This window comes from Podarcis filfolensis (genome assembly GCF_964270895.1).
Source record: "Podarcis filfolensis genome assembly, chromosome: 5".
In the NCBI taxonomy this organism is placed as follows: Eukaryota; Metazoa; Chordata; class Lepidosauria; order Squamata; family Lacertidae; genus Podarcis; species Podarcis filfolensis.
Window position 1 is genome coordinate 79716785 of NC_139608.1, and position 19745 is coordinate 79736529.

Sequence of the window (19745 nt, forward strand, 5' to 3'; positions counted from 1 at the left end):
ATGATGTTAAACATTTGGCATGCCTACAGCTCCTGAGAGGAGCACATAGAAACCTGTCTGCGTCTTGGCAAACCATGCCTTTGGACCTGAAGCAGGCCTCAAAAATTATGTGCATAAGTTAGAAGGTGAATGGAAGGGAAAGGACATGAAGGAGAGATTTTCAGCATTCTAGCTAAGTGCTTTAATGAAATATGGTGAGAACTGATATAATTTTTTTTTTAATAAAATGTCGCAATGGGCCCCAAGCCAGGCGAAAACAAAAATAGAAAGGGAAGGAACAGGAGTACTGTGTGTTCTCTACCCTTCCTGGGTTAATACCTCAGTCTGGCCTTTGAATTCAGACAACGGAGTTTTTCTTTCCCCAATAAAGTGACTTAATACATTAACTTATAAAAGGAGGGAAACTGTTATATGGAAAAGGACAGTATTCTTATGAGTTTGGGAGTGCCAGACCCCTTTAAATTCCTGGATCCCGTAAGTGTTAGAATTTAATCAAGTCTTGGTAGGTTAAACTGGGTGCAAGACACCTAATTTCTGAACCCAGAAAGTGTTAAAAGCTAATCAAACCAGTCTAGCTTCCTATGAAGGTGAGCACCATTAAGAGAATAAAAGAAAGGTGATGGGGCACTGTGAAAGGAAAGGAGAGGGAGCTCTGTGCCATACAACAAATGGGTAGGGCCCCCTCCCTCAACTCATGGATAGTGAGTTCATAGTTGAAAGTGTGTGAGAGGAGAAAAGCAGCAAGCTGGAGAGAGGGTCAGAGAACAATACTGGAAGTCTGTTTGAATCCAAAGCTGTGACTATGGGAGAAGTAAGACCCTTTGGGGGTGTTAATGCTGTGAACCCCTCCATCATAGGCTCAGGTTGTATATATAGGCAGTGACTGATTTACATGCGTCCAACTGACATGCGACCGTGCACGCGCACATCATGGCAATCCGACTGTGGCCAGAAAAGGGGCAAAATGTAGCGTAGCAGTCTTACGTGCACTTTGCAATCGCATGTGTTGACCCAGAATACAACACCCACACACATTGGGGGTTGCCTGGATATGTAAATAAACCCTATATTATAAAGACACCACAGTCTCCACTGTGCCTCATTCCCAAAAGGAAACACAAACCAGTTTTCTGACAGGGTTCCATGTGAACAGCTACAGAGGGTGGTGGGAATCCAGGCAACCCACCCACTTGTTTCCAGGGTTCCTCTGCTGAATGTGGCTCTTTGCTGAATGAAGGCCTCTTTTCTTGAAATCATGAAATCCTGACTTAAATAATGAGATCCTGAATTAAATCATGGAATAATGAAATCATGATTTGATTCATGAAATCCTGAATTTATGAAATCATTAAATCATGAAATCATTTTCTAAGGAGGTGAACTGGGGTGGTCCTAGAAATGGCTACCATCATGTCAATAAGCCCTCTTCACTCTCTGGAAGCTACAGGGACATTAACAGCCCTGTGTCTTGTTTTTGGACTATGCTTGATATTCAGTAATTAATATTGATTCCATTAAAGCCAGCTAGCAGAATGATGATAAATAGGCTAATGGTAACTATTCGATCTCCAATGATGTGGGGGGAAATGGGAACTGAACTTTGAATTTTGAGGGGATTTTTTAAAAAATCCTGTCTGCTCGCACAACACTGCCCCTGCCAGAGAAGCAAGAAGAAGCGCTGGGGCTTCTGGTTTCTGGAGAGATCTAACAGATGTCTTACAAGATCTTGCCAGAAGTTGAAGTTGTGTGAACTCGGTAAGCAAGGCTTTGGCGTGAGGCATGAGGTATGAGGCACCTACCCATTTTGCCTCGGGTGGCAAAACAGGATGGACTGCCCCTGACCTCACCAAGAAAGAGGGAAGAGCTGAACAAGGCTTATACCAGATTACTTCCAATTTAGATACCTTATAGCAGAAGTAGATGTTTTGAAGAGCAGTTGGAGATAACAAGATGGCATGCTGCAATACTTTGGGGCCCTGGACCATTTCCCTTCTTGTTAGATTATCTGCAGTTTGTGAGCAACTACTGTAATTAAAAATAACGAGGGCCTGGCAGCACCGCTAATGCTATTATCTTTAAAACATCAGGCTTCAACGACTCACCAGCAAAACAGCCCAGATGAGAAATCTCTTTAAAATGCTCAGTGGTTGCTGACGGTACATTAGGATAATCTTCCCCGCCTGCAAATCAGAAAAACATAATGAAAATACAAACAAAAAATCAGGGAAGCAGTGATTATTTTCAGTAAGCTAATATGGTTTATTTTTCACCTTGTACTCAAGGAGGCAAGCTAACTCGCTAAAGTGGTGGCAAAGGGCAGCTTGAACACATACCGTACATTTTGCCACAGGCAGAAGCTGGCAGAGAGGAATGTAACTTGAACAAAGGCAGGGAAGTCTTCTAGATCAGACCGCCAGTTTTCTGTGCCTCAGACATGGCTCTCTGATGCTCCCACATTTCCCCCCAACCATTCCCCACCAATTACTGAGAGAAGAAACAGCATTCATAAATTATCAGAGGGAAGAGAAAATGGCAATGAAATCCTCAAGACAGAGAGCAGGATTTTTCTTATGCTTGCCTTCCTTTTGAGGTAGGTCAAGATGTTTTGTGATTGCACCTTCATTTCATTCTATAAATAATCACTGTGCTGGCTGGCATGCGGAGGCATCATGATCTAACTCTTCCTATGGGGCCTTTTCAAAGCAATAAGGTGTGGGGAGTTGGGAGGCAGGATACAGTGTACTGGAGAGACATTAATGACATGAAAACCAGACAGACCAGCATCAGCCACCTCACAATGAGAAGTTAAGTTGAAACTTGCACCCACCAGAATTATGAATAAATTCTAAAGCACCCTGAGAGTGAGAGAGAAGAATCATAGACCCGAGGAATTGTAGAGTTGGAAGGGACCACAAGTCCAAACCCCTTTCGCCCAACGTGGGACTTGAACCCACTACCCTGAGATTAAGAGTCTCATGCTGTACTGACTGATCTGTCCCATACACAGAAGTCCCGTTATTCTTATTCTTATTCTTACATTTCTATATTGCTTTATATTTTAAAGAAAAAAAATCTCAAAACTCTGTACAATACAGAATAAAACTTACAAGGAATTGGGAGGGCAAGTTTCAGCACAGCACTAATGCTGACCCACTTCAGCTTTCAGCCCAGAGTTGGTGTGATGGCCTGGGATTCGGACTCAGAGGCTGAACCTGAGGAATCCCAGCCTGCACAGGAGTCCCTGCCTCCAGAACCAGCTGAGCCGGGGCTGGGGCATGAGCCTGAAGGGTCCTCACCTGTGCTGGATCCTCAGGTGCAGGCACCAGCTGAGTCTGCTCTGGCTCCTGAGGTGATGGAGGACCCATTGCCTGCAGGCGCTCCACTCTCAGCCCCGTCAGGGGAAGAGGAGGTTGCCTCTGGGTCCGGTAACCCTTCAGCCTCCCCTGAGCTGCAGAGGCTCAGGGCAGAGAGGCGGAGGGAACTAAGTTCCTGCAGGAGGAGTGCTCGCCTCCAGGCCAGGAGAGGTGAGTCACCTGTGGACCGGGACCGCCCTATGCCTCGGGGCAGATAAAAGCCAGTCAGCCCCAGTCCCAGGTTGCGGGAGCAACATTGTTGCTAGCCTGTTCCTGCCTGCACCCTGTCCTGCTCTTCTGCCAGAGTTCCTGACCCCACCCGACTCCCTGCCTTGGACCCCACTTCAGCTTTGACGGACAGCCTCCATACCGCACCCTCGACCTCGGACTCAACTCAGACCTTGCCGCACGGTTAACCCTCAGGACCAGCACAGTTGGGATGGGTAAAGTGGAGGATCAGGATCGAGAAGGGAAGCAGAACTGACAGAGGAATGAAAGGGGGAATAAGGAACGGAGAGAAACTGACTGGGTGTGGGCTTGATGAAAAGGAAAGCATGTCTCTGGCAGTAAAATGTAAAGGGACCCCTGACCATTAGGTCCAGTCGTGGCCGACTCTGGGGTTGCAGCGCTCATCTCGCTTTATTGGCTGAGGGAGCCGGCATACAGCTTTTGGGTCATGTGACCAGCATGACTAAGCCGTTTCTGGTGAAACAGAGCAGCGCACAGAAACGCCGTTTACCTTCCCGCCGGAGCGGTACCTATTTATCTACTTGCACTTTGATGTAGTTTCAAACTGCTAGGTTGGCAGGAGCAGGGACCGAGCAAAGGGGGCTCACCCCGTCGCAGGGATTCGAACTACTGACCTTCTGATTGGCAAGTCCTAGGCTCTGATACCCACAGCGCCACCCGCACCCCTATGTCTCTGGCAGTAGCCATTACTAAACATAAACTCAGCCCGGCGCTGCTCCCTGCAAACTTCTTCAGAAGAGCTGCTGAACATGGCTACTGCATATTAGTCAGGCTACAAGTTATGATGGCTACATACTTGTTCCAAGATGGCATACCAGCTGCTGGGGCGCAACAGTGGGAGGCTATTGCACTCATGTCCTGTTTGTGGCGTTCTGTGGGCATCTGATTTCCTGGTTTAGGAAACAAGTGTGGTGGACTATGGAACTTTAGTCTGATCCAGCAGGGCTCTTCTTAAGGCTGTCTAAGTCAGGAATATTCACAATTCATATAATGCCTGCACTGCACCAGTGTACCCTGGCTGCTGTCTCTTCCCTAGACCTTTAAATGCTTCCTCATGAGACCTGGGAGGGAGTTCCAAACTCTGAAAGAGATGGTATTCAAATGTTGGGGGTTGGGGTTGGAGGGGGACAAAAAACAACACCAGGGTGGGTATTTTAAGACATGGTTAGGAAGCACATAGGTTGCCTTTGGCAACAAACAACACTTTAGCAACAAATAAAGAAGCTGTATACCCCCCATGACTATGCAAATAATGCACTTTGCAAAACAATTTATGTATCTATGTATAAAGTGTGCATGCATTTAAAAAGTTAACTGTAGAGAACTAAGAAGAACAGCTTTCCTGGCTAGAGTCCAATAGGTGTTGAATAGGTGGAAGAAGGAAATTTGCTTGATAGTCCATTTTCACAGATTCCTCCAATGTCCCTATGGCTCTCTCCTTGTCCAGACATATGTTTATTCTAAAGTGCAAATGCAGCAGGAATCTAAAAACTCTTGAACTTCTTCTCACTATAACCTCTTCCCAGGATCCTATTCCTGAATCAGGCAGTGTCTCCATCCATATGTCAAAATTGCACTGTCATCACCTAAGATTATGAGCGATTTTGTGATTCAGGGCTAAGTTGTGTGGTGAGAAGTCTGTTTGCAGAGGAAGATTATTTGTTTTAAGTGAAATCAAATTCTCAGGCAGAAAGAGTCTGTGGCATTTTTCCATAACGCATCTTGAGTAGGGAGCCATTCAGGAGGATAAGCAGAAATCTTTGCCAGCCCTGCTAAAAGTTTCCAACTGGGACCATTAGAACCAACAATACCTTAAGCCAATGTAGGCATCAATATCCATTATTTGTGAAGGAAACTTGTTTCTTTCTAGTAGTTAATGGTATGAACGTCCTGATCCTGCAAAAGTAGTGATGAATGGAATATTTACCTCCCTGTAAGGCCAGACATGCAGAATGCCACCATGTTCCAAAGGTAGGAAAAACACTTGCAAGATTCCAGAAATGAATGGAGGTAATAGGGACCTCTTTTAGTGTGGAGTCTTATTTTGCAAATTTCAATTCATCAATGTGCCACTAAAACACACACTGAGGATACGTTTTTTTTTATACACTTGCATGTTCCTACATTTAGAGCTGGTTTGTATATGGATGTCAATTTTAATGTGTGTAATATTATTTATTTATTCAGATATTTTTATAACATCTTCCAGAGCCAAACCAGCAGCTTTTCAAAGCAGTTCATAACATAAAACCATTATAAACCAGGTCAAAAATCAACTATGAATCTCATAATAATAAACATATGAAAACAATCTCTTTCCAGATAGCAGCAGTGCTTAAAATCACATCACTAAGAAGCAGTGGAGTGAAGCTGAGTGGAGTGAATGAAGTTCACTGAACTAGTTCAAAAAATGCTGAACAGCACCCGAAAGTCATTCCCATAACTACAGGACAAACTAAAGGTGAATTAAGTTGATTTTGGGGTAGAACTCTTGTTCATCTTCACACTCAGTTTCTGCTCTCCAGCCAGAAGCTTGGACTCTTAAGATGGTATCCAACTAGCGCATCCTGTCAGCACAAGGATTTATGCTTGAGCAATGGAATTGTCCTACTCTCCTGTCATGGACTGGCTGGATGCAGAGCACTGCTATGAGGTACCAGCTGGGGAACCCCCAAGAGAAAATGGTTCAGAGCCAAGGGATGGGTAGCAGGATGACTATGAGTGGTCAGAGGGGGAAGAGGGAGCAAACTGGGAAGAAGAGGTGTTGGAAGCTGAAGAGGTAACAGGGCTTAATGAGCAGGAAGACTCTGTGACAGACAGCAGTCCAGAATCAGTGACTGGAGAGGAGGGAGGGGCAAGAGGCAGAGATGAGTCAGGCTGCTGAAGAAGCCAGGGGGTCTCCCCCTCCTGCTGCAACCAGCTTCCCTCCCTCCTGGTCTTCCAGAACCAGAAGAGGTATGAAGAGGGCAGAGAAAAGACAGGCAAGGCAACAAAGTTTCAGATTGCTTGGGAAGCACCTGGGGAAGGAGGAGACTTAAGGAAAAGGTAGGTACTTTCAGTCCCCACAACTGCCTCATAGGGGCAATATCTACCGGGAAGAGTTGTTGTACTCACTAGGCCTGGCTTTCTGAGCTGTCCTGTTTCTTTGATTAAAGAGTTAACTTCACTGATTTTCTGTGTGTTATTGCTGACCTGCTCCTGACACCTGCTTGTAAAATCTCCCCCCCCCCCCACAATACACACTCTGTGCACTCCCCAAATCTTCTCCGGAGAGTTGAGGAATCAGAACAGATTTAAGGGAGATGCAGAGGGAGAGAGGGGGCAGAGTTCTATCTACAAACGGGCCGTTGCAGCGTGACAAGGGAAATATCCTCATTGGACTTTGATGTCACAAGCACTATCCAATAGGAGCTCACAACACTTGGGATAGACAACATTCAGAATTGCTATGGGAACAGTAGAAGGTGCAGGACAGAGATTGCATTGTCTTAAACTAAGGAAAAGATAAGGCCTGTGTGGTTTTGAGTCTCTGAACCTCCTATCAAAACTCATTAAAACCAATGGCACTCCATAATCAGGCTTAAACATTTCATCCATAATTTTTACTTAACTTGTTAATGTACCATTACTAGAAACTGACAGATTTCTTCATGCTGAAATTTACTCTTTTGAGGCTCTGGAGCAAAATACTTGCAAGAGCCTTTAATGAGAAAAAGAATAGTATTGATTGCCTGGGTCCCATCAATCCAATATTTTAAGAAATAAGAAAAAGAGAGTCCTTTATTCAATATCTGGTCTTCTTTCGCTCAAGCTAATATCGTGCCTTGGTATTTGCGAGTAGCGTTCAGTCTGAAAGAAAATGTGGCTGTCACAGTGATTAATAACTGGACGCATGCCACAAAGGCGAACTTCTTTGTGCTCCCTTCCATTTTAAAAAATACTGTTTTTCAAGTGCAGAGAACCAACTCAGAATTAAATGTCAGGGGTTGTAAATATAGTTCCAGAAAATTCAAGTTGTAAAGAATTCAGTTCTGCAAGAAACATTTGGTTGTATTCTTCAAAAAGGAAGACCAAGACACTCTTTGAAAAGGAAGGGGTCAGAACAAAGCCTTGGCCCAAGCCCAGCTTATCATTCCGAGTTTAAATCCCACCCTAGCTATGAACTCAGTAAGTAGTCTTAAGCAAGCCACTGTCTGTCAGGTCCGGCTCCTGCTTTAACCAGGGGAGAATAACCAGATCTAGCCTCAGTATCCTGAGAAGGTCCACTATTTCACTGACGCCTGCCCTTGAGGGATGCTGAGGCATGGAGCTTGCCTAACTTCAGGCAGAATGGCATTCTATCACTGCCATGCCACTTCTACAGAGGCCCTGTTCTGTGTGCCCACCAGCCTAATTGTGTTTGTTGGCAGGCACCTGGGCAGGTTTGATGGGGGTGCAGGTGATTTATCATTATCACTGGGGCCAGAAATACACCTGCAACCAGTGCAACTGGTACAGTATAGATGTAATGTATTCCAACTGCCTGATCCCCAACATGGTGGTGCAAGTGCCATCTGTGGCGGCAGTGGCAGCAGTGTTGTGGCATTTCTTGACTACACAATGGGAAGAGGATTTCAGAAGGAGAAGAAAGGGCAGAGCAATAGGCAGCTACATGGAGAAGGAAAACTTAGCTGAAACAGAAACTGAAGAAAGCAAGAAATGAGGAAGAATGAAGAACCAGTTCCATTTTCAGTTCAATGGCAAATAATCCCAAATTCCTACCATCTATTAATTTCTAGGGTTTAGTGGGGTCCCCCCACAAATCTATGAGAAGTATTGTGTGTTATAGGGTAATTGAGGCAATGCTATTAGAATTCCTAAGGGGAAGTCAAGCAGGGAGGGAGGGGGGAAGAGAGAGAGTGGAATTCTGGTGGAGGGAGAAGATTGGTGGAGGCTTGGAAAGGGAGCTTGTATGTAGCGGGGGTGGGGGAAGCAGTTGAGAGTTGGCTGAGAGCGGTGGGTTCTGGAGGGAGGCACTTAGTGGGGGACCTGAAGCTGGGTTGGGCAGCTCCTCAACGTGGGATCAGTAATTCAGTGGTCATTGCCCTCGTTTGACGGTGCCCGAAAAGGAACAAAGACGCAGAGAGGGACTGTGTGTCTCCTGTGGAGGTCAGGGCATGTGGCAGCCCCATGCCCAGCAAAGAGGGGTTCTGCTAGCTGCCCAGGAAAATAATTCCCTCTGTTTAGGTGGGCCATGGAGCCAGGGCTTGGCTAGCATTGCCAATGCCCAGATGCCTTGCACCACCCCCTCCAAGCAGCTGCAAAGCACCTTTACAGACCTGGGCTATGCCTGATTATCGACTTCCCAAGCGACTTAAAAATGGAAAGCGTAATGCTGGTGGTCAACAAAAGAGGTTTAAAGACTCACTTTCTGCTCTCATGCCAGAAGGTTCTTCTCCCATTCTCTGTTTATGCTCAACTTGTAGGGTGTTCTCTCCACCCCATGCAAATCTTTCCTTCCTCTTTCCTGTTCTTTTTACAAGGGCAGCTTTGGCGGCAGCCGCAGCGGTGATTACAGGAGATCATGAAAGAAAGAACGTAATCTTGAAGCATGGCAGAACTCTGTGCCATGGGCTGCTTCGAGGGAAGAATCTTTGCACATGTGAATGGGCTATCACAGACCAAACATTCAGCTGTCACACCCACACACACAAACCATGGAATTAAAGCAGGGTGCTGGCCGGCTGTGCCGCGGTTAAATCACCTGCGGCCACAACCACACTGACAACTGATTGGCTGGGGCTGTCCTACAAGGGTAGAACCCCAGCAGCAACAATGTGGTGAGAGTGCAATGAAAAGATTTCTCATTCCATTTGTATCATTACTATGTGAAACACGCTGCACTGCAAAATCCAAAAGTATAAGGATTTTTTCTACCAACTTTGAGAGTGTTTTTAAAGAAAAGATTGGTGCTTGGCTCTCCCCTGCTTCAGCAGCACAAGTGAACGTATCAACTCCAGGTCTTTCTAAAGGTTAGCCTTTTCTTTTTAAAACACAGTCTCGGCTATTTGGCAAGGTTTTGTTGACTGTGAAGAAATCATCAACAGGAAACTGGAGCGGCCATGAGTCACTGTTAATCGGCTTCTTAATACAGTGGTGCTGAGAGACATATTTTAGCCACCTGCCCTTCTAAGAAATTTGAGGCAACACCTGGTAGGTGATGCTCGGACTGACGCCAAAAGGACTTCACAGCAATGTGATTACTTGTTCCCAGGGGGAGTACCGTTTAGCACTTGGCTGCCATGCAAAATTGTAGGGCAGAGCAATTAAGAAAGACCCAGAAGTTTTGGGAAACAATAACAACTGAATGGCCAGTTCAAAGTCTGAGGCAGCATCCAGTTCACGCTTTCCTCCACTTCCATCCACACCCGCACACAAAGAGCAGAACATTTGACATGAAGTCCACATGCATAACTTGCCTGTTCTTAGAAACTGCCCTTGCCATGCAACTTTACCCCACCTCCTTTTCCAAGTATGGACACGTGGAGGAGGAAAATTGCACAAATTTGGCTCAGTGGGTCGGGGTCAAAACCTCCAGAACTGCACAAATGGAAAGGTGGGTTATTCTGTCTGGCAAGCTGGTATGTTTGCACAAGTGGAGCATTTATAATAGTGCAATGTTGAAGTCTACCCATCATTTGGGCATGCGCATTAATGCTGCACGTGTAAGCCTGTGCACACATAAGCACAATACTTGCTCCTACACTTTACTGTGTGTAAGGTATTGATGCATGGTCTGTGCATGTGCCAGCCATGATTTTTCCCATACTGTGGATGATGTTTTGTGCACGCATCCTTTGCATTTCTCTCCCCACCCCCACCCCCAATAGATCATAACATAAGGTTGTAAAACATTGATCAATGATTCTGTGTCCTCAGAATAACGTTGTTACTTTGTAACCTGTCTGATCGTTTTTGAAGGCGATGCTACTGTAGCTTTGGGGAGATGTCTAGCAAGCTAATTGGTGAAGCGTTTTGTGGATCATTCCTATTCGCTTTCTTATAAATTGGGGAAATGATACTCAGTCTCTAACCAGAGGGCATTTGGCCCATGTTGTTTATGTTGTTAATGCATAAAGCTGTATTAACAGAGCTAAGGAACACCTGCAGTGACAGGAAAAAGATTGAAGCTTAAACAAGCGCGCAGCAAGAGCTCAACATCAGAGAGATGCTAAGACTTAAATTACTGCTCTAGAGGTGTGCTACTTCCAAACAAAGTGCAGTGAAAGTTTGAGTCTGTCAGTTCTCCACAGCATCTTATTTGTCCTCAAGTTTAGAAATGAATTCATCTCTACACATTTTGTTTCAAACAATCCTGACCTAATTCACAACTAAGTGAAAGATGCACAACCCATCTACTTATCTAAACATATCCACAGGGGCTTGCAAACTACAGGAGGTCCTATTAGTTCAGTGAAAATTACATATATTACATTTGCTTGGGATTGCAGTCTTGCAGTTCTAAGGTGCAGTTCTTACATATATGTTTGTCACTCACCGAATATGCCATTAAATTGCAATTTTTCCAGTCACCACATGTAGAGTTTTCATATTACTCAGAGTCAATTCAAAACACAATATTTTTCCATGGAGACATGGAGTTCGCACGTTCGACTGAAATGTCCACTCCATGCTAAGTCACAAGTGATGAACATGCATGTGTGAACTGGCCCCATAAAGTCACATAGGCTGCCCAGAAGTGACTCAGTGGCCACAAATAGCTGGGCAGCTGAAGGTGAACCATCGCTGATCTGATGGCTTTGCTTACTAAATAGTGCCTTTATGCTTGAATTAGAAAATCCAAACAACACCCTCATCAGTACTAACTAACATTCACTGGGAAGTTCTCCTGTACAAGTCAGACTGAAGTGAAGCTATACAAGAACATAATAATAATAATAATAATAATAATAATAATAATAATAATAATTTTATTTATACCCTGCCCATCTGGTTGGGTTTCCCCAGCCACTCTGGGGGGCTCCCAACCGAATATTAAAAACAAAATACAGCATTAAACATTAAAAAATTCCCTAAACAGGGCTGCCTTCAGATGTCTTTTAAAAGTAAGATAGTTGCTTATTGCCTTGAAATCTGATGGGAGGGCGTTCCACAGGGCGGGCACCACTACCAATATGGTTCAAGAAATGACTAGGAACAGTGTAATGTTGCATAATTAAAATGATAGTCCTCAATCAGCTATTTTAAACCATAAGCACCTGGTGGAGAGCCAAAGGAGGTTAACAATCTCTTTAAATACTTTTACTATGCATCTTAGTAAAATAGTACTATTTTATCATTTATCATCTTACTAGGTTCATAGGTTCATAGAAAGGCAGAGGTTATTTATAAACCATTGGAACTGAAGATTTCAAGACAATGCACAGTTGTATGTTTTATTTGATTTGATTGTGGAGAGATATCAAAGGTTGTATTCAGTGAAGTCATCCTTTTTGTCAAGGGCTTCTGCTATGGAAGTTCCCCCACCTCTCCTTTCCTCTGGGCTGCCCATGTCTGTTCTAGAGGTTCCCTGAAATCTCCAGAGCAGATGGGGGTGGGGCATGTGAAGAAATATGGGGAGAATTTCCATTCTATAACCAGGTTATTTTGTTGGCTACAACCCTAACATGATTATTGGCATTAATATTACAGTGGAATCTCAGTTGTCAAACATAATCCATTCTGGAAGACCGTTCAACTTCCAAAACGTTCATTAAACCAAGACGCAATGGGGGGTCAGCAATTTCAATGGAGAAAATAGAGAACCACACCTTGGAAGCCGTTCAACTTCCGAGGCGTGTTCAAAATTGGAAGCTTTCACTTTCGGGTTTTTGGCATTTGGATTCAAAATCATTCGGCTTCTGAGACACTCAAAAAACGAGGTTCCGCTATATAAACATTATTTCCAAGTACATCCCACTCCAAACCAAACATGATGCAGAGAATGTATATACACACACATTTTTTCCTCTCCCTCTTTTTTCCTCTTTTCATTCTTATTATTTTGCCCCTTTCTGGCTCTTTCTCTTCTATCTTTCTAAATAAATACGATTTCCTTGTTTTCTACTTTGTATTGTAATTGATTGTCTGTCACGGCTACACTTGTTCAGCATTGTAAACATATGACACATTTTTCTAAATAAATAATGTTTCCAATGCATACTAACATATTCTTAAACCTAAAGTGGCATCTGCAAATATGGGTGAAAATGAGAACATCGATGCATTCTTGCCTGAACGAAAGAAAAGTAACTAAAGCCATGTGGGAATGTATCATAAAATGTGTCTGACTCCTGAATTAAGTTTGCTAAGTCCTAAGCATATTCACTTCTTGTCACCCTTTACCACTAAAAACTTCAGCAAGAGAGCACAGATTTATGGGAAAGTAACCCTTTGAGATTCAGTATCTAATTTCCATTTCTAAGTAATCATTCCCATTTGTGGCTTTGTCAGAATTCATCTCTCTGTCAAATCTGAAATCAAACTCATGAGAACAGATGCCTTTGTAAGAGTTCCAATATTTCTTTCTTCTGCTTGAGTCACTCTAGTGACATGTCATCACTTCTGCTTCTCAGTCTAATAAATGGATAGCCGTTACAGAAGAAAACCTACAGGGCAATAAGTACTAGCAAGAATGGCTTCCAACTTTGTGGTGCCCTGGTTTGGAGGATGCTGCCCAATTCTTGCCCATAATTTTGTTGACCGGGAGAAAGGAGAATAATAATATGGCAGTTTTTCTAACTTGGCTGCTAGGTACACACCACAGTACTACCAAGGTTGATATTCAGGTGAAGGCTGTACAAGAAATTCAATACGCATTTAAAGTAAAATCTATCAAATTTGCACTTTCCACAACAATATGCGAACCAAAACACAACCTTTATTAAAAATCCACATCGGAATTCTGTGATACAGTTCTCCACCCAACCAATGCGTACAAAAATGCATATATTAATGGAAAGTGTCCATTGAAAAGGAAGATAGTAGTGAAAACAACATTAAAATGTATTTATATTTGGAAAACTGCTTGCAGAAATATGTACTTTGGTCAAAAGTGCACATAAAAATTCATTAGGAGAAATCCAGACAAAATTTCACGAGTTGCTTTTTTAAAAGTGAATTGCTGCAAATTGGGAGAGCTGATTAAAGATTGGGAAAATAAGAAAATAAAAGAACCGAAATTGACAAACCTGTGTCTGACTGGCACCACTGCAGACTGCGGGTGATTGGGCTCACTTGATTTTGGGATCCTTCATACAAAAAAATCCTGTACATAGAAAATAAGCACATCATGGTGAAAGGCTAGCTTTCTCCATGACATGCATTCAGTCACATAAGTCCTCCTCTGCAGTCTAAAGTTATTCAGAACTCACAATGCTGGAATTGCCACATATATTCAACAATTCTGATTCTAGCATTACACAATTGTTATGTATCAGGCACGTCCAACTCCCAAGAGGCTGTGATCTACCCATTGTCATTGCCAGGAGATGTTGAGCTTTCTTTAGGGAAGGATTGACCATTGACCAGTTATTGAGCTTTTTTTAGGGGGGAATTGAACGAAACTGCTTTTTTTGGGGGGGGGTTGCCCAGAGTGGGAACACAAAGCCTGGATCATGATCAGCCTGTTGGACATGCCTGTTATATATAAATTGTTGTCCAGACTCATAAAATGCCTTTTTAAAAAAAAGATCAACAAAAATAATCTCCTAGGGTTCCTTAAAATACAAGTGGAGAACCTCAAGAAATCCCAATTGAATTTGCAAGGTTTTTTATTATTAAGTAAATAGCTTATTTTGCATCGTGGATTTTTATACCTGTCATTGTTAGGATAAATCCAGATGGAGGAAAATTAGAAACAAATGGAAAATATGGGTCATAAGTATTCAACTGAGACATAACTCAGTGTAAACATCCGAGAGGTTAAAAAGGAGGGAGCAGAAAACACAATTTCTGATGGAAAAAACAGAATGCTTTGAACACATAAATGCAGAATTAGTATTTCATGTCATTTATACAATTAAATACATAAATAAGCCCAACCAACATGGAATGGGAAATAATTCTTTCCAACCAAGCTCTACATCATGTTCCTCACATTTTTTCAAACATTAATTTTTAAAATTAGTGTTCTCATGGTGGAAGTAAAGTGGTCTAAGCAAATTGGTAGGCAGGGGAAGAATATATTCACTGTCCAAGTCCTGCTCCCAAATATTCTATCTTGGGACAAAACATTCCTCTGTCTGCATTTTTTAAATCCTGAATTGCAGTCTGACACTATCCATATTTGGGGGACCACCAGACACCCCTCCCTCGGCATATAAACCTACTAATTTGGAAATGACTTTCCTTAATTGCCCCTGAAGCAGAAATTGATCCTTGGGAGCCATACAGAAAATGGCTTAGTTCTCACTGTGCGGGGAAAACCCGTGCCTGCTTCAAACAGCCACTGGGGGCACTCTCTCTCTCTCATACACACACACACAATTTCCTGTAGACAGAAAACTAGGATGTCAGGGTATAGAACTGAAGCCTAGCCTTATCTCTGGCATGCTAATTTTCTGTCTGCAGGAAAATTGTTTGTGGAGGAGCATTCTGTCATGTGAATCCCCAGGTAGGGGAAGACTCATGAAGATCTACTCAGGTAGGCAACACTGCTTTCTGATTCAGAACTCCTTGAGATCCCTGTAAACAACCACCTGAACTGCCAAAAAATGCATCTGAAGTTTCCCAAGGGGCAAAAAGTGCAACTGATGAATGCTGTACTTAAATACCATAAACGTTATAAAGAATGTGCACAATGTTAACTTTTGCTTTGCTCTACATGTGCAAGGGTGCCGAGTTAGAAGAAAATAAAAGCAAATAAATACATGTAATGCTCTTTGCCAGAGCATAAGCCTTATGAGTTCCTTTCCATTCCCAGCAAGGCCTGGGCCATCATGAAGCCTGTGCCAGGATATAACAGCTCAGGTGAACTTAGCCCCTTATAGGAGCAATGTCGCCACTATCTTGGCTCTGTCCCTGGTCCTGTTGATCCTGAGCGCTGTGATCACTTACTTCTTTGCAACCTGTTACCTTGTTTACGAATACCAGCTATTCATTGCTACCATGTGCTGCTACTGGGCACCTTTTCATTCCAGGTTGGTCCCCTTGCCTAGCATGCCTCATGGGCTGCACCCCATTGGAATAGGTCAGGTCACTCAATAACTTGCCTACCAGAAATTTGAGTAAGAACAAGAATACGTGGTAATTATGTTCATAAAGGCAACGAATTCTAAAGCAATTTCCAAGGAAGGCTATTGGCTTTACCAATAGCCCTTCCTCATTGCAAGGAATATTCTTAGGACATGACTAAGTCCTCTGATTTTCTGAGGACAAGCACGTGAGCATTTAGGCTCACAGCTGTCTGAATGTTCTTTCATAAAATTACATGCCTATCTTTCCGTCAGAGTGCATTTGAAAGGCATTTGAAAGAGGAGTAAAGTTACTTTCAAAGGTGCCTGCCAGATTCCCCCCCCCCTTCCTCCTGTTTTATCAGATATAGTCCTTCTGTAAAAGGAGTTAGTGGTTGATGTAATTTCCTGCCAATGAGAACTTCGAATGAATACAATTAAAGAGACCACAAGAAGCATAGCTTATCATCTCCACTTCCCAATTCATCAAGGCTTTATCTCAATTTAGGAAATGTATTTGTTTTATTGTTCTGCAAAAGAAAAGAAAAAAAGGACTGATGTTGTCAGCCACTGCCTTTCAATAAAAATATTTTTTTTAAAAAAAATCAAACCAATAATAATAATAATCTTTGTTTACTATGCATGTGTTTTAAAGATTATAACACATGAAATAAACATAAAGACTGTTTTTTAAAGAAACAAAGCTGAAAACCTATTGCCTCATAGTCGTTTCAGTCCACTCACATGAAAATTCTCCCTTATGCTTTAAGGGTGGGTCCTGTAGTTATTACATTTCCGATTTCCAATTATAACTAAATGTTATAAACATTAAATCATGTATCGTGAAGTAAACCCACTGCTGAGGAATATTATATTTTTTTCAAAACAGTTAAGATCTGAACCACACACTGCTTCACATTACCCCCATTATACCTCTGGATATAGAGTCACTTAAGAAAAGAGGAACTGTTTTGGTGGATGAGGCCAATGTCCATCCAGTCTGGGGGTTGGCAAACTTTTTTATGTCAAAGACCACATTGCCTCTGCAGTAATCTGTTAGGGGACATATACCAGTGGTGGGCTGAGATGAGGCCATCTGTGGATGAGCCCCAAACCAAACCAAACCAAACCAAACCTCCACCCCCTTCGTTAAACTACACATTCTATCCATTCCTTCATTTGTGCTTCCTTCTCCCATCACCCTTCTCTATCCATTTATTAATCCTCACGTTCCACACATCTTATATTCCAATACAGCATTCTGATCAAAGTCAAAAGGAACACACCTCACAGCAGATTGGGACTCCCTGGTCACTCTGAAAGCAACCAGAAGCCCCTTGAAGTTTGCAAGCAAGGCATAAAGGCGATGACTATCACCTGTGGCTTGCCCCCAGCACCTGGTACACATTAGTAAACTGAGGTGAAAAACGAAGGCTCAGTTTTCGTAACATTCCGTATAGCTATTGACAGACCTATCCTTCACATTCTGTTTTCCCAGTATATCAGCTGTGTGTGAATCATTCCTGTAACAAAAAGGAAAGGCAATATAGGCTCTGAGATTTCTTGGATAACCCATGACTTGGATCCAAAGATATTTCTGCTTGTGCAATATAGCTCTACTGAATCCCCCATCCCTCTACAGCTTCCCCCAGAAGGTGCATCAACTCCCAGGAGCAGCTTTTGGGGGTGTTGAAAGGGTATGTAGGGAAGTCAGGAGTCTGGAAAATACCACTGTACAAGTGGAGTTGCACAGGAGCACCTCTGCATCCAGCCCCACTGGCGGAGGAAGAGGGCGGCAGGGCGGTCTGCCCCAGGTGCCAACTCTGAGGGGGATGACAAAAAGGCTCACCTGCTGCCCCCGGGTGTGGTGGCACTAGCCGCCGCCATCGCTAGCCGCCGCCATCGCACCGCCACAGCCTCATGCAGAAGATCCTGTCACTGCTGCAGCTGCGGGCAGAGGATCCTGCCGCCACCACCACGAGTGGAGGATCCTGCCACCACAAGCGGATGATCCCGCCACTGATGCAGCCGCGAGCGGAGGATCCCACCGCAAGCGGAGAATCGCACAAACACTGCTGCAGCGGAAGGTTGCCCCGCCCCCTGGGCGGTGGATCAGCCACCCCTGGGTGCACTGCATGGCTGCCGCTCCGAGCACCCATGCAGCTTACTCTGCCACTGTCCAGCCCAGTATGTTTCTCACTAGTAGAAACCTTTCCCCACAATTTATGACTTGCAGTAGGATTTGTAGAACTGAAAATCATCATTCAACTAGTTTGGGTATCAGAGGCAAAACTGATTAGATTGACTATTTTGTCCTGAGTGAATGATGTGATCCAGGCCTGGATTTGGACTGCCTTACTGTTTTTATGAAGGCAGATTTCTGCTTATTGAAGAGCACAGCATATGGGACCAAACATTGCCCTGGCTGTAGCTGATGGGAATTTTATTTTACTGTTGGTGGGAAGACAATATTACAGTCATGGCAATTGGCAAAGCTGAAGTGGCAATGAGGCTGTGTTCTGTTAATCAGCAGTTTTCACTCAACAGCTATTCAGAAGTGTGGGAAAATTCTCCTTTCCAAAACTAATTTTCCATATGCATTAATAACAACCCCAATTTTTATGCTTGGGGAGTGTGAGTGAAAGTTTCTGCCTGCTTAGTTGTCGAAAAATTATACCACCATCTAAATAATATTGGCAGAACAAATGCCACTTGACTGCAGCTGATGGGGGCATACATTTTTAAAAAAATATTTCCTAGAGGAACAAATTCATCCAACTTCATTATTCCTGAATATTTCCTACAGACATCAGGACAGCTTCTCTGGAAAAGAAATGGATTTGAAGGCTGCAGATTTAGCTTAAAAAATGAGATTTCATCTCTCTGGAAACAACAAGGTATCAAATTAATACTAGCGTGCTGTAGTGAACTGAAAGTTGACTTGCATGATCACAACGCTGCTGAAGCCATAAGTACTTCCCTATCAGCTAGTGAAGTTTTTAAAGAAGGTGCACATGGGTGGTGCTGTGGCGTAAACCACAGAGCCTAGGGCTTGCCGATCGGAAGGTCAGCAGTTCGAATCCCCGTGATGGGGTGAGCTCCCATTGTTCAGTCCCTGCTCCTGCCCACCTAGCAGTTCAAAAGCACATCAAAGTGCAAATAGATAAATAGGTACCGCTCCGGTGGGAAGGTAAACGGCATTTCTGTGCACTGCTCTGGTTCACCAGAAGTGGCTTAGTCATGCTGGCCACATGACCCAGAAGCTGTCTGTGGACAAACGCTGGCTCCCTTGGCCTATAGAGCTAGATGAGCACGCAACCCCAGAGTCATCTGCGACTGGACCTAATGGTCAGAGGTACCTTTACCTTTACCTTTACTCCTATTCATAGAGGTCACTTGGGCCCCTGGTTGTCAAAGATGGATCAAGGAGCATCCCCAAGCAACAGACCTGCTCCTTCAGAGGGAGTGCAATTGGCTTATTTCCCAGACATAGGAACCACCACCACAGGGCCTCCATCTTTCCAGGATTCAAGCTCAATTTACTCACCCTCATCCAGCCCACCATGGTACCCAGACTCCAGCCCAGGGCTTGCACAGCCTCACCTGCCTCAGATGTAATGGAGATGGTAAAGGTAAAGGGACCCCTGACCATTAGGTCCAGTCGTGACTGACTCTGGGGATGTGGTGCTCATCTCGCTTTATTGGCCGAGGGAGCCGGCGTACAGCTTCTGGGTCATGTGGCCAGCATGACTAAGCCACTTCTGGTGAACCAGAGAAACACACAGAAACGCTGTTTACCTTCCTGCCAGAGTGGTACCTATTTATCTACTTGCACTCTGATGTGCTTTCGAACTGCTAGGTTGGCAGGAGCAGGGGCCGAGCAACGGGAGCTCACCCCGTCACGGGGATTCGAACTGCCGACCTTCTGATC

At 43.9% G+C, this 19745-nt stretch overlaps 1 protein-coding gene across 4 annotated transcripts in view; it reads right to left on the reverse strand.

Moving 5' to 3' along the window:
• The window catches only part of LOC310762928 (heparan-alpha-glucosaminide N-acetyltransferase-like), a 170598-nt gene that overhangs the window by 17317 nt on the left and 133536 nt on the right, over window positions 1-19745 (reverse strand). For all 4 annotated transcript variants that reach the window (XM_083614752.1, XM_083614753.1, XM_083614754.1 and 1 more), the window contains one exon: window positions 2103-2180. In XM_083614752.1, the coding sequence (XP_083470878.1) occupies window positions 2103-2180 (78 nt within the window). The remainder of the gene's footprint in view (window positions 1-2102; window positions 2181-19745) is intronic.